This window comes from Malaclemys terrapin, chromosome 10, assembly GCF_027887155.1.
Source record: "Malaclemys terrapin pileata isolate rMalTer1 chromosome 10, rMalTer1.hap1, whole genome shotgun sequence".
NCBI lineage: Eukaryota > Metazoa > Chordata > Testudines > Emydidae > Malaclemys > Malaclemys terrapin.
In genome coordinates this window covers 35701933-35718211 of record NC_071514.1, presented here as the reverse complement: position 1 = coordinate 35718211, position 16279 = coordinate 35701933, and the positions used below count along the sequence as shown (strand labels likewise).

The 16279-nt window shown below is 41.2% G+C and overlaps 1 protein-coding gene across 2 annotated transcripts in view; it reads left to right on the top strand.

The window, feature by feature from the left end:
• NRG4 (neuregulin 4) overlaps positions 1-16279 on the top strand; it is a 57172-nt gene that overhangs the window by 19450 nt on the left and 21443 nt on the right. For both annotated transcript variants that reach the window (XM_054041524.1, XM_054041523.1), the window contains one exon: positions 4202-4295. In XM_054041524.1, the coding sequence (XP_053897499.1) occupies positions 4202-4295 (94 nt within the window). The remainder of the gene's footprint in view (positions 1-4201; positions 4296-16279) is intronic.

Sequence of the window (16279 nt, the reverse complement as noted above, 5' to 3'; positions counted from 1 at the left end):
TGTCTGACCAGAATATGCACACACAGGGCCCAGTGCATGAGCACAAGGCTATTTGGATATGTGCACATGCATACACCTGTGTGTGCATATAAAGTGCTGAATATGCCAATTTGAAAATGTAGGTCTTAGTTATATGAGTACTTAGAGGCTACTATTGCCTCTTCCACTTTGAACCACTGCTGTGTTAGGGCTGCAAGAATCAATTTTCCTTAATTTTGGTTCAATAAAGTTGCAACTGTTTGACCACTTTCTAAATAAAATGTGTTGGCCCCCTCCTTTATTTTCTGTCCCCAGCAAGTAAAGCAATATATCAAAATACAAATATACATGACATAGAATATCCATAATATGTTGGTGCCATTTCTACAGTGGTATTAATTGGAAAAGTTGATGACAATATCCAATTATTTATTTATAATCTAGATTGATATTGATAATGTTTCCCTCTCATCAACATTTATCTTGTATGACCTTTCTGTCTTGGTAATACTAATCTAACTGTAGAATACATTTGAATTTTTAGATTAAAACAGTTTATTAACTTCACTTGTAAAAAGGCACAGCAAGGTCTTTCAAAATAAAACACAATCTTTCCTAACAACAGATTTAATAAAATCAGAATAAAAATAGAGATAGCAATTCAGGTTAGATGAGTTTATTTTGTCAGCAAAGTATAGTACTAGCTAGATGAACTGGTTATTAAAACAGTTTATCTCCGTAGAAAGTGTCAAGCTATACTCCATCCTCTCTGATGCTAATGTATCTGGGTTCCTACCTGTATTAGAACCCCTTCTGACACTCATATAATACTTGTATTACAGTCTTCCAAATCACTAACTGTAAACTTAAAGGGGCAAATTTTGGCCCTGTATGCTCAAACTTGACTCCTATTGTCACTGGTGAGAGCTGTGCATGCCTAAGGGCAGAATTTGGTCAAAATTATCTAATGAGGTGACCATGAATTGTGACATTGATTGCAATAATTTCTCTTGATATTATAGCATCTTGTATTTTATTTTATTCTTTCATTTATTCAAAATGTGTAGGCCACTTTACACAGTGTCACTTTTAATAAACAGCAGCAAAATACTATTTGCTCAGATCAGAGTGACTGAAAAGTACAAATGGATTGATGATGAGATACTTGACCCACATGAGTGTAAAGGTATTCTCTAAATAGCCCGCTTATTGGCAGTTACTTTAAACAAATGAAGGATACATTTTTTCCCCTCTTTGTTGCAAGAAGTAATGGCTCTGGAAAGTGGCAGTATATCCAGGAATTAAGTCTGTGATAAGATTCCCTGAAGAACTGGTTTTGTTGATGTTACTGTACTCTCAAGAATGACAATATTCATTATTGTAATTTACACCCACACCCACAGAGCATTATTCTCAAATTATTCAAATGGATTATTTTGACACTCTCTCTCTCTCTCTCTCTCTCTCTCTCTCCATGTCTCTCCTTCTCCAGAGTTCCCGAGACATTTTGCCATGGAGTGGAGGCATATCTAGTGGGACTGCAGAGAGGGCAGATGTTCTGAGTTCTACAAGAATATCCTGCAGATCTCAGAACATTTGGGAGGTTGGCTGTGGCATCAACTACTCCTGTGTCCTCCTCCCCCATGGCAGCATGGCTCTTGAGTGAGCCACAGCCTTTGCCCTACTCTTACTTACAGAGGAATAAAAGACCATTCGCTGGGCAGGACTCTAGGGAAGTTAACAAGGATCTCATTAACTCTCATGAAAATTTTCCTGAGGGCATGCCAAGAGATGCTGCTGCATAAACTTAATTTCCCTTGGCCCTGCCTTCCTTCAGCTGGCTATCTCAGCTTGTAGAGTCTCAGCAGCACTGTATTCCCTCACATGGGCATCCATAAGCTTGGGGAAGTTGGAGAGGGGTGGGAGATTTTCTACTTTTGCTTCTCCCCCTTCCCTCCAGCAGTTTCAGAGACAATAGAGTAGGATTTCTACTTTTTTCATCCCCTCCTTTCATTCAGGAGATGACATGACCCCAAATCTGGTTACACTGACATATCTGCCATGGAGATAATAAAACATATTTAATTTATTTACAGCGTCTGTTCAAAAAGACTTGTTAATAAATTTTCTCTTTAGCTGTTTTCTCCCTGCCCCCCACACCATAGTAAATGCTTTGTACACACAAGTGTAATACTTGAAAAGTTCTCAATAGTAAGTTTGCAGTAAACAAATTGTTAATGTGTATTATAAGTATAGAAATCATCCTGATTAAAAGTGAAATAGTATTTTATTTTTGACCTTAGTGTGAACGTATAGAGTTAAGTTGTGCCTGGTCTTATGCAGATGCACAAGGATGGAGAGGGCACAAAGAGCTTTCTACCCTCCTGATAATTTGCACTGGGTCTGTGCACAGTTCTGATTCTTGCACTCTGAGTACATGGACATGGGGGTTGTAATCCTGGCTCTGCTGAAGTCCACAGCGAAACACCCATTGACTTTGAAATCCTAGCCACATTTAATCCAATGGGAATTTTGCCATTGAATTAAACACGGCCATGATTTCACCCAGGGTCTCCACTGCCAATTGCATCACTATATAACCCAAAGAGGACAGTGAGAGGGCAGAATTAGTAGTGCCAGCCCAGTGCACTGTATGGGTATGGTGCATACTGCATGGATATAGGTATAGTGCATACTACAAGCAATGGCCAAACTCTCCTGGTGCTCCTGGAAGCATTGTGCCCACTTAGACTGCAATGCCTCTGGGAGCGCTCCCTGTTGTGGGATGTTTTAACACTACTTGCTAGTGCGGACTGTTGTTCACAGCCACAGTTTTGCCCCAGGGGAATTACAAGTGAGCTACATTGGTTATTCCAAAAGAGTAGATATGAAAATGAAAATCACGATACCTTTTTCCATCATAGTATATTTTGTATGCACTGCTGAAGGCACATTTTGCCATATGCGAACAGTAGGCATTCTGCAGTCTCATTTTCAGATATGGCTAGAAATAACAGTGAAAATAATCACACCTAAAGTGTGAGATAACACATGATTCTCAGGTTTATGATGTCACAGGCCTGTTCTATTCCTGTTTGAAAGGAAATGTTTGGGTTTAATAAGTGAGATTAATTAAATAAACCCCCACATATATACGGCTATATACTCACTTGCATATACCACCCACCCACCTACCCCAGTTTTAAAAACATGGACTTCTTACTAGGATGTCCAAATCCTGGATTTGGATGCCCAGTTTGGCATTTAGGTACATAAAATGGACAATTACTTCTCTACATGCCAATATGAGCATCCAAATACAGGATCTGGATAGCTTATTAAGGGGCCTACATTGAAAATTCATGTATAAAATCAATCATGAAAAATGTACTCTTTTGAAATTACATTATAAGAAACAAATGTAATTGTTTCGAGTAATCTTATGTTGCAGTTTCTCCACACAAGTATTAATGAACTAGCTCCTCAGATGTGCCAGACTGGTGCTTGGTGCAGCTGGGTGAACCAAAATTGGTTGGCGTCAGCAGGGGGGTCAATTTTCATTGAAGGTTGGAGCAGCCTAAAGGCCCAAGGGGCCATTCAGTGCCAGGGACAGTTAGACTGCAGCAGCGCTTAGGCCATCCTCCACTTTCCCTGGCCCCACTCCTAGGCTGGGAGGAGGGGGAGTATAGGATTGGCTATACTGCCTCCACATCTGTGGATTCCTGTATGCTGCAGGCATCCCCATATAGCTGGTTTTAAAGCTGCTTTGCACCACTAGAGCAGTGCAAAGCAGTCTTGATAAGGTCTAGCATCTGGCCCAACATGTTCACTATGCTCCCCAAATGTGAAAGCCACGAGGAAGATTTCAAAGTTCTGTCACTCCTTACTAATGGAACTGCTCCCACTTCCTCAAACTTTAAGCCTGCCTTCTGATTTGCTGGTACATTTGCTATATATTTTGTAAAATAAACTTTAGTACTTGTATCCACAGTTACAATCACTGATTTTATTAGATACCTGCTGGTACATACTGATGTGTTGGAGAGTAAAACTGTCCCTTATTAGCTTCTAGTGTTTTTAAGCCAGTTGTATCTTTTTTGTTATAATTTAAAGAAAACAACAAAACAAAGCCCAAACCACCACATGGTATAATTTTTTCACATCTTGATTCCTCCTGAGTAAAACTATAACAAATCTCTCTCTTTGTATCTGTTCTTTTCAGATCATGAAGAACTCTGTGGCACCAGTTATGGACCTTTTTGCCTAAATGGCGGGATTTGTTATATGATCCCTACTGTATCCAGTCCATTTTGCAGGTGAGTGAAATTTAAGCTTGTGTGTTCACACATTGGATTTAGCTATTGGAAGGACGGATACTGTTCTAGTTTAACAATATTTCTTTAAAGAAATATAGCATGGTAGGTGAAAATGTGTATGTGTCCCTGGCTGTTGTAAACATGTTTGTATCTGCAAATTCAGCAGTTCTTGATCATGTGGTTTAATGTTAATGTTTCTGTCTGGTTCATAGAAAGGGTAATGTTTTCAAAACTTGTGTATGCTTGGGGAAAAAAAATTGGTGGATGAGGCAATACCCATTTATGTATTCAGAATTCAGACTGGTATGTATAATTTAGAGCTTTATACTCCCCTCTTCTTATGCAGTACAGAATGAGAAAAATGCCCTTAATCTCACAGAGAAGAGACTGGAGGAAGGGTATACAGAGAGGCAATAATGGATACAAGTATATTCCCTCCTCTCCTACACATTATATAGCAAAGTGTTATAATATAAAAAGGGTGTGGCTTGAGCAAAATGGGGAGGGGTCAAGAAAGACAGCATATTTATTTTTGGAAGGGGGGGAAATGTAATGGAGGCCAAAAGCATAAGTGAAGGCTGTTTGTGCTCTATGAACCCAATTGAAAGAATCACAAAGCACAGCTTCAGGGGACAGCTAAAAAAAGCCATTTGACAAAAAAGCAGAATAGTAGCTGTAGAATCATAAGGTTGGAAGAGACCTCAGGAGGGCATCTAGTCCAACACCCTGCTCAAAGCAGGACCAACACCAACTAAATCATCCCAGCCAGCGCTTTGTCAAGCCAGGCCTTAAAAACCTCTAAGGATGGAGATTCCACCACCTCCTTAGGTAACCCATTCCAGTGCTTCACCACCCTCCTAGTGAAATAGTGTTTCCTAATATCCAACTTGTGTATGCTATGCTCATATGACAGGGGTTTATAGTGCTTGGGAAAGCTAATACATGACCTCCAGGAGGGGAGCATGTAACAGAATGTGGAAAGACATAACACTGCCTATCTTTGCAGATAAGATCTCCCCTTCCACATGTAAAAACAGCTGCTATCTATTTGCCAAATCACCCATCAGAGACACAAGAAGAAAAGGTTACTAGTATATTATCTTAGGTCTGCTTCTACTAATTTTAAACTAGTCTTCATTTGAGATAAGTGAGCTGGTTAACTTAAATGGTTCAATTGACAAGCTGGCACTTACACTGAAAGCTTATGTTTATGGATGTTAGAATGTTAGGGATCTCTTTCTCTCACGCTTGGCAACTTCTGTTTCCCCATTCCGTGGTGGCTTCTTTCAGCCTTCAGATATAATTAGAAGTAATGGGTTGAAATATTTAGGAAGAAAGAAAAAAAAACAGGAAAACTTCTAATGGTGAGATCTGTTAAACCGAATAATCTCACTTTGGACATTCCAATCTAAAATAGACAAAATCATGAAGATTAGACTGCAGGGAACAAGCCTGCATTGTTTTTAAAGGGATAATTATATGATCTCATAAATGTTTTCCATTTCTTACTGTTATATTTTCTAGCCCCAGTAGATAGGCGTATATTAACTATTTCTTCTGAAATGATCAGCAGTGGAATAGTTAATAAAGTTGACATTTAAATCAGCATAATTAGGCTTCAGAATTAACTTCTACTGAAATAGGTCAATCCACCTTTCAGCTATTGTTAAGGAGGTCAATAGATTCAGCAAAACAGTGCTGCTAATTGTCACATTTGAAAGGTTTCAGCCATAAGGGTTAGAAACTTAATTTATTTTAAATGAAAACCTAAATTCTTCTGAAATTTACAGACCTACCAGAGAACTACTAAACCATGGTTATGGCTCATTCTGTCTCTCTTCTAGCCCTGTTAGTAATTGGTTCCTGAATTTTCAAAGCCTTGCATGAGATTTTAGCCATATAATTCAAATCAATGGAAAATGCATAACTAAAACTCTCCCTCACACTTTGAAAATTTAGGGATGTTACCCGCTGTATGTAGAAGTCTTGTAACTTAAAATTAAATTAAAATATCAAATACTTCGACACAGCCCATCATAACAGAGAATTTTCACAATTGTTAATTGATACATTTTATAGAAAAAAGCAAGAAGAACACAGGGTAACACACACGTTGTGGAAAATTCTTTAACAGGATTTCAGTAATTATTAAATCTTTAATTTTCTAATTTATATGAAGTTAGCCTTTGTACCCTATTTATTTCCAAAGATCTTAATGTGCTATCAATTAATTTATTGTTACAGTGTTGTAGATTTCTTGGTCCCAAGATACTAGAGAGACAAGGTGGGTAAAGTAATATCTTTTATTAGGCCACTTCTGTTGGTGAAAGAGACAAGCTTTCGAGCTACAAAGAGCCTGACCTGAAGAAGAGCTCCGTGTATCTCCAAAGCTTGCCTCTTTCACCAACAGAAGTTGGTCCAATAAAAGATTAATTTGTGATTTTTAAAAAGTGCCTGTGTGTACATTAAAAAATTACCAATTTTTTCAAATACATCCATCCATTCAAATTAATCAAAATCAACACCTTAATCTCCCCATTACTCATTGAATTAAGCCTCACAGTTTTCTCGTGAGATACGTAATAAATATTCTAACTTTACAGATGGATAAACTGAGGGTCAGAATGATTAGTAGTGTGTTCCAGGGTGCCCTCAGAGTCTTTTGAGATTCTACTACCAAATTGAAGATTGGGTGGAAGTAATTTCCCTGCCTGTAGTGGACAGTGTTAAAATTTAATACTAACTGGCTAAGCTTTGCCAGAGATTACTTATCCTTGAGGCTGAAAACAAAGAAACAGACAAACAAAAACCTTCTGAAGTGCATATTTTTGCCTTTGGAATGTACTAGATTATACCAAATCACAGCTATATTCAGCCAATGTCTCTGGGAAGGATGCAGCCAAAATCCTGTAATAAGTCTTCACACAATCAATCCCCAGTTCTATATCAGATTACACAAATTGAGCACTGTGTGATATTGTCAGTAACTCAAGACCTAGTGCTGGAACCCTTACTCACACAGTACTTGACATAAGTGGGGCTACTCATGTGAGTAAGCACAGTTGTATATTGTGACCTTAGTATATTTTTCTTGGAACAAAAAAGTACAAACATTTCTAGTGAAATGCACATGATACAAACATGACACATTCTGTCACCTCTCTTCTTGGTTATGATTATGACAAAGGGCCTTTGTTCATTTGCTTTTTGCTCTTCCATTTGAATACACTATCCACTCCCTCATCCTTCTTCTCTGCAAGCACATGCACCCCTGGCTGGCCCTGGTACATGTGTTTATCACACGCTAAGGGAGAATATTTTTGCAGGAAACTCTTGTTAAAATATTCACTGCGCATCACTGAGATTTATCCTTGAGGATAATTGTCCAGCATCATTCAGTGAATCAAATGAAGAGATAAGAATAGAATGTAGGAGTCCTGATTTCCAGGTCACTTATTCTAGCTACTAGGCCACACTAACTCACATTATATAATTTAAATTAATGCAGAAAAATTGAAAATAAGAGTCTGTCAAGAAAAATCCTTATTTTTGGTTAACTAGAAAGAAACCCTCCTTTCCAGCATTTTAGTAGCAATAATAAGTAGGGGAAAAGTGGAACGTTAAAATTAGATAGTGTCGGTTATACAACTTCAGATACAGTTTCAAAGCATTCTGTCCTAGGAATTGCCTAACCACAATATATAGTGAAGGAGGTGTATCTAATGTGATAACTGTATATTTGGAGTAACAGACTTCTTGAACAATTAATTGTTTAGTAATGCACGCTTGTAAGCATAGGTGATTTCCAAAGGGTTCCAAATGAAATCTTATGTAAATCAGTCAGACTGGCACTAGGATATTTTGCAGCCTGGAAGGGCAAAAAGCTAACTTCTTTAGAGATCTCTGTTGTACTCTAGCACTCAAAACTTATTTCTTCACTACCCCATTTTGACTTTGAAGTATTTTTCCTGTGTATCTAATTGCTGCTTATCAAGTTATACGAATTTAAATAGAAGCATTCTGTTTAAGCATATTCTCATTCCAAGCATGTTCCTTAATCAGTCAGAGAAGAAGGCTAATTATAAATGAGAAAGGTTCTGTTTACACACAGATATCTGAGTAATCAGCAGTGATGTGAATAGAAATAACAGGAAAAAAGTGCATCACTGTGCAGTGGAATTAACAAAAATATCTGATTCTTTAAAACTTCCTTAAAACTGACATCACCAAGCAAGTGATCAAATGTTGTGTTTCTTAGTCTTGCCTAGCTCCTCGAAGTAGCAGGGACCTGGCGCCACCCTATAGCATAGCCTCCAAGTTGCTCTTATATGACTAACTGTGGCCAATGCAAAGAATGACTAGAGTTTAGGGCTTCAGAACCACATTCTCCAGGCCAAATAATGAATCACTGACATGGCACCATTGATTGGAAAGGATTAAGGAAACAAAAATGTGGACCTGAAAACTGTTTTAAAAGTGCTTAAAATACATTCGTGTAAATAGATAGCACATTATGATAAATGCCATGTTGCAAGCAGGGTTTATGCAGGATACATGATGCAATATAGTCTGTTGTAACTCTGCGAACTATGATCTGTGTCTAAAGTAGAATTGCATCATCCTTTAAAATAAATATGCCTCTTTTATAGAGGATATAGAAGCTGATAGTTACTGTTTGCTTTTAGATATTTCACAGCTACTTTCACTTGGCAGAAGTGGGTATTTGTATGTAGTTGAAATAGGGTAGCACAAAAACTTTCTCTGCACAGGATAACATTTTCTGATTCTAAATGCACCTGGCATATGTTAATATATTGTGAGCTGCCATCTTCACTTTGTGCCATTTCTAATACTGGCTTAATTTCCTCAGCAGCCAAAGGTGCACCTGTCGCCATACACAGGTTGAGATTCAACAGTGAAGTATCCAATTTAAAAAATATATATAAGTAACAAACACACAGAACATAATGTGAAATCCAAATGCCTCAGGTGTGTTGTAAAGCATGAGGCTGAAAGATGTTTGCTTGAGCACCTGATGTACAGCTGTCCCATTATCATTAACAAGCTGGAGAAGAGTACTAAGTTGCGATTTTGTCATCCGTGATACCAATCTCATACTAAATTATTTCTTCTTTATTTTATCTTACATCTGTGCAAAGGAATTTGGATGCCCAGTTTTGGGCACTCAGGCAAAAAAGGGAAGCAGAATGTGGGCAGTGCATGCTCTTTGAAAATCTCTGTGGATGGAAGTCCAGCTATGGCTGGGGGACCCAATACTGAGAATGTATTTTCAAAGCTTCACTATTATATGGTGCTCTGCTCTCCTGGCATTGCTATTCTCCTTGTTTCTGAATATCACTGCCCCTCCCCTTCTCCCAGTCCACTTTAGATGCTTCAGCAATCCTCTGAGGGGAATCTGTGGACTGCACGGACACCATTGTCTCATCAGCATCTGAACAGATAGAAAAGCCTAGGAGATAGAGATCAGGAACAGGAGTTGGTCACTGTTTAAGATGAATATATTCTGTACTCACAGGTTGCAGAAATAGAATAAGAAGCAGAGAAGGGGCAGGTTCTATACACTATGGCAATGTTTTAAAATCTTGGGTAGATGCAAATAACTATTTGGGTCCCCATCAAGGGGCACTAGTGTGAGCGAATTATGTGCCCAGGCAATTTTCACAGCTTGGATTTGGCTGCTCCCAAATTGCTTGAGTATACAGTACTTGGTGGGATTTTCAAAGTGCCCACGCAAATATCCTTAGTTTTTAAGGCTGAGCAGAAACAGCCACCAGATGCACAATAAAGCGGTAACAGGCAGTATACTAATGATGCTTGGACACCCAGTAATGAGCAGTGTAAAAGCAGGTTATTTTCAAGTAATGGCTATTTCCAGTGAAGAGCGGCCAAACTCATAAAGGTTGGGGCAGGCACAAATGATAAGACAGAAGCAGAGAGGATAAGAGGACAAGAAGAAGCCCAGCTACTGACTGAGGCAATCAGGTCCTACTCCTAGACACACCATAGCCGAAGCTCCCTCGTGGTCCCACCCTGGAGAGCCAGCGGCAAGTCAGGCAGGGACAACTCCACTCCATGAGCAGTGTCAGGGGCATTCCTCCCCTTGAGAGTCGAAAGAGTATCTGCCTGGGTGGGTAGGCTGGGCCTGCTGCACTTTTCTCCTTTCATACACGGAGTGCTTTGTTGGAGGGCCCTTCAAAAGTGGGTGTTTGTGTTAAGGCCCCATTAAGAGGCAGGCTGTAGCTTACACCTCTCAGAACAATTGTTTCAGGCTCTCTCTAAAGTCAGGCATATGTTATTGCATCAGTAGGCTGCAGATGTAGGGTTACCATATTTCAACAATCAAAAAAGAGGACGGGAGGAGCCCCGCCCTAGCCCCACCCCTGTCCTGCCCTAGCCCTGCCCTTTCCACTCCCTCCCACTTCCTGCCCCCTCAGAACCACCAACCCTCCCCCCCACGCCTTGTCCCCTGACTGCCCCCTCCTGGGACCCCTGCCCCTAACTGCCCTCCAGAACCCCACCCCCTACCTAAGCCTCCCTGTTCCTTGTCCCCTAACTGCCCCTTCCTGAGACCCCCCCCACCTGTACTCTGACTGCCCAAAACCTTACACCCCCAACCCCCAGACAGCCCCCCCCCGAACTCCTGACCCATCCAACCCTCCCCCCTGCTCCCTGTCTCTTGACTACCCCCCCCCGGCAGAACCTCCCTGCCGCTTCTCTGACCCCCGGTCCCCTTACTGTGCTGCAGAGCAGCGCGCTGGGCAGCGGGGGAGGGGAGCAGGGTCGGAGCTCCAGACTGCCGGAGGCCGAGGCGACGGCCGGCGATCTGTGAATGCAGGGCTGTGGGAGGGAGGGAGAGGAGGGGACTGGTCTCAAGTTGCAGGAGAGAGGAGGGGCTCAGGCTGCCGGAGCCCCGTGCGAGTAGCACCATCCGGCCGGCTGCCCTGTAAGCCCCGCACGCTCTGCATGGGGGGCGGGGGAAGTCCGGACATTGACAAATTCCCCCCGGACGCTATTTTTAACTGAAAAAAGCCGGACATGTCCGGGGGAATCCGGACGAATGGTAACCCTATGCAGATGTTTTATACTGGTCTCAGATAAACAGTGACATTGAGGAAGTTGTCAAGACCTATTGCACATGCCAAAAATACGTGATGGGTTAAGCAAAAAAGCCTGTGTTGGTGGCACAGGAAAAATTGGTCCCTTGGAGCAAAGTAGGCATAGATTGGTTTACATTTACTTGGGAAAAGATGCATTCTAGACTATTATAATTTCCCTGAGATAGCTTTACTAGGAGATACTACTGCTAAACTGGTGATTGTGCATGTCAAATCTATTTTGCTAGACATGGTATAAGTGACATAGTAATGTTTGATAATGGGCTGCAGTTTGGTGGCAATGAGTTTAAGCAATTTTTAGTGAAGTTTGGGTTTAGACATATAATCTCTAGTCTCCATTATCCCCAATCCAATGGGCTGGTGGAAAATGGTGTTTTCCATGCCCTTTTCCCTGCAAAGGTCTGTTAGGCAACAACCACATGTTAAGACAACTGAGCTCCTGTACCTAACTCTGCCAGAACAAATGGACTCTGTCTTCTGAAAATAGTACTATTGATATTTTAAGGGAGACCTGCAAGTCCAAGTGAGAGTCCTGTGATAGTGTTCCCAGGTTTTAGCTGATTTAGTTATTTGTCAAGAGGGGCCCTAGATAAGAACGGCCATACTGGGTTAGACCAAAGGTCCATCTAGCCCATATCCTGTCTTCCGACAGTGGCCAATGCCAGGTGCCCCAGAGGGAATGAACAGAACAGTAATCACCAAATCCATCCCCTGTCACCCATACCCAGCTTCTGGCAAACGGAAGCTAGGGACACCATCCCTGCCCATCCTGGCTAATAGCCATTGATGGATCTATCCTCCATGAACTTTAGTTATTTTTTGAACCCTGTTATAGTCTTGGCCTTCACAACATCCTCTGGCAAAGAGTTCCACAGGTTGACTGTGCGTTGTGTGAAAAAAAATACTTCCTTTTGTTTGTTTTAAACCTGCTACCTATTAATTTCATTTGGTGACCCCCAGTTCTTGTGATATATTGAACATGGCCTTTTTGCTGCTATTACCTATCTGGCAGAAGTGTCACATTTGCAACAATGAGGACCGGACATTTACTTTAAAAAAAAAAAAAAAGGTCTGTCCCCATCGCATAACTCCAGGAACTAAGGCCCTAGGCATAGGCCTGTAGCTCCTGTGCCTTTATCCAGCCCTACTGGTTGCACTGAAGTTGACAACATAATTAAGAAATGGCCCTTCTCTTGAGTGCTCAAGACACTCCTCTGCCAAGATAAAGCAAAGGCAGTAAGTTGTGGTTGTAAATTGGTTACATACCATAGGAGAAAAAGGCAGAATGTAGTGGCATGATTCTGGGTAATGATCTAGCACAGCTGTATATACTACCTGTGTGTCAGTTCTATTTCATACTCAGTGGTGCAAACTCTTGAAACATTTAATGTTTTAAAAAAAGTCTCAGATCCTGGAGTCTAGCCAGTATGTGAAAATCGCAGCTTTCTTTTTTTATGAAAGTATGTTTTTAGACTTCATGGTTGTGGAGAAAAACTTGAACACATGAACCAAGTGCACCCTGAAGGTTCAAAAAACAGAAAGCAAGTAAAAAGAACACAATTATTTTTAAAAAATCTCATTGTTTGTAAGCCAATCTCATTACTTTTTTGGGCCCAGCCTCATAATTTTCAAATGCCTGGTGTTGGCAGTACTACAGATGGCATAGTTTCCCCTTGATATCATCACAGAGATATGCACCATGTGCCACTACAGATGAGAAGTCATCCATGGCTTAGAATTACTGTATAACTTGATGTTGTGTCTGCCCATCCATAAAGAAATGAATGTGGGTCTATAATCATGCAGATCACAGATTTAAGAAGTCCTCTACACAGAAGCAACTCACTGGCTGATGCTAGTAGTGTCCCCAATGGTCCTTTGAAAGGACCTGAGTTCAGTGACCTTGACACAGATAAGAAGGGGTCTGGCTTTTTTAGGTCAGCATTCAGCTCATCACAGTTTTGCTGAGTGGTTTGGGGGTAACTTGTGGCTCAGCAAGGTTGAGGAAGGCCCTCTAAGGCTCACAGAATCCGTTAAGGTTACAGCACCTTCTCTAAGCCTCTCCGTTTCATGCCACCTCATTTTTTATACAGTCCTCACATAGTCAGGTCCTGTACTGCTTTCTCTTCCTCAAGCTACCCCTCTGCCTCACCCTCACTCCGGCAGCTCCACAAGGTGCCTCTCACATGAAATTCCAATATGTGAGTGGCAACTATTTCTACTTCCTCCCTCCACCTTTCCTAGTCCCTAACTTAATCCCAACTCTCCTCCATCTTTCCTAGACTAATCCTATAAATCTTCAGTAAATCCTGTTTCTTTCTGTATCTCTTTCTCCATCCCTGTGTTTGTCTAGCTCTCTCCAAGGGGTGTATGAGAGAGTCCTTGCTCTGTGTGATGTCTGTCTTCAGGCTGCAAACATGCAAAGAGCCAGTGAAGGGCTGCTCCTTTAGCAGCCTAACCTGTACATCCTGGCTTTTCTTCATGGCTCAAATAACTTACTTTGAACACCTCAAACAGGCCCTTCTGAAAATATTGTTTGGGTACCTCTACCCTAGATACACTCCATCCTGCTTCTATGGAGTGCTGAAGTCACTGGGTTCTTAGGTGTTGAGAGGGAGGATAGTTCAGTGCTAGGCTCAGACTTGGGAGACCTGGGTTTAGTTCCCTGCTCTGCCACAGACTTTCTGTGTGGCTTTGGGCAAGGTACTTAGAGTGGGATCCACAAAGGGCCTTATGTGCCTAAATCCCAGTTTTGGCTCCTCTGCGATCTGCAAAATGCCTGCTGAATCCCATAGGTGCCTAAACTCAACAGTGCCAAAGTTTGCAGTGTAAAAGTTCCCTCTGCACCTCAATTGCTGCCTCAGGGCATGCACACTGGTTTGTGAATTGTTCTGGGGCTTAGGTGGGAGATAGGCATCAAGACACCTAGAGGGAGGCAGTAGTGTACATACTCAGAAGCAGAAACCTAGGTGCTGAGGGAACTTTTACCCTGAAAACTTAGGCACTGAGTTTAGGCAGTTACAGGGGTCAGTGGGAGTTGTATGGATAGCTGTGTAGCCAAAATTGGGACATAGGTGCCTAAACCTATGACTTCAGCACCTGAGTCTTGGGTTTAAGCTCTTTAGCACCTTACTGGATCTGGGGCATAATCTCTCTGCATTTCAGTTTCCCCATCTGTAAAATGGGATAATAATACTACCCCTACCTCACAGGGGTGTTTTGAAGATAGCTATATTAAAAAGCGTGTGAGACACTCAGATACTATGGTACTGGGAGTCATAAGTACTTAAGATAGTTTACTTACATTAGGGTGTTTTAGGGGAAAAGTCCCTTTGGTTTGGCTTCACACTGCTTAGGCTCCCACTGCTGTTAGCACAGTGGGCATTTTAATTTTCAGAAATTCCATAGTTTAGACATGGCCGCAGACAACTTATGCACAACCAAATGCCAGCTTTGAAAGACCTCTGGGCACACAGCTTTAACTCTAAAGGCACCTAAACAGCGGTTTTTGTCTGCCCAAGCTTTTGCAAGTGTTGGCCTTAAATGGTATTTTTTTTTTATATTTGATATTCTGATTTTTCTTCCACTGGGTCAAGATAGTTTACAACTTTTAGGACGGTGTTGGAGACTAAAGCCTGTATCAATATTCAGGATATCAGCCCCTTGGCCTGAATTGGCAGGTGGATAATATAAGGACATGAGAATGGCCATACTGGGTCAGACAAAGGTTCATCTAGCCCTGTATCCTGTCTTCTAACAGTGTCCTATGCCAGATCCTTCAGAGGGAATGAACAGAACAGGTAATCATCAAGGGATCCATCCCATCGCCCAGTCCCAGCTTCTGGCAAACAGAGGCTAGGGACACCATTCCTACACATCCTGGCTAATAGCCTTTGATGGACCTATCCTCCATGAACTTAACTAGTTCTTTTTTGAAACCTGTTATAGTCTTGGCCTTCAGACTATCCACTGGCAAAGTTCCACAGGTTGATTCTGCCTAGAGCTTGGTATTTTCATACAAACCATTGCTAACCAAGAAATTCCCCTGCTTTTCCTGATTGGAGACAAGTTCTAATAATATTATTTGCTCTGATTAATAACAATACTAATCAGAAGGAAAGCAGTGGGGTTTCCTGTGTGTTTATTAGGGTCAAATCCTGGTTCTCTGCGCAAAGCCTATTAAAATGAGATTTGCTCATGGCACCTACAATGGTTGGAGAAAGGTGGGATGGGAGAATTCCTAAAGCCATGGGCAAGTCCTGGAGCACCTGCAGAACCGTACAAACTGTTGGAGCCTAATTGCAGCAATAGCTGCTGTGGCTCAATGAAGAGTCACAACGCACATTTTGGTGAGTGACTTATTCACTAAAGGATATAAATAATTGCAGACCCACTGGACATGTCCACACATCTTCCCAGATCCGATCCACTCCGACCCTTCCTCCTTGATGCTGACATGGAGAGTTCCACGTGGAGCAATATTCTGTGGTATATGAGACCTAAATGTTCCCCTTACACAGATTTCTTGTGGCTGGCTCCTCCTCCAACGCAGCTGTCTCTTTTCTGCTGCCTTTAAGTATGTTTGTAACCCTTTGGCAAGCTAGATGATCCAGCCCTTAAAGTATGTATTTTACAAGGCAAGTGGAAATCTTGATTACCATCTGAAATTCTGTTTTCACAGTTTTAAAGCTCACAGCTTTACTAGTAGACATTTGAAATCTATTTTCTTTTAACATTTTTTGTTTAAATTAGAAATTCTAATTTTTCTTCAGATGCAGTAAAACTATATTTTTCCTTTTTAAATTCATATTAGAATCCTACAAAGTAGGATTGTTTAAAGCCAACAGA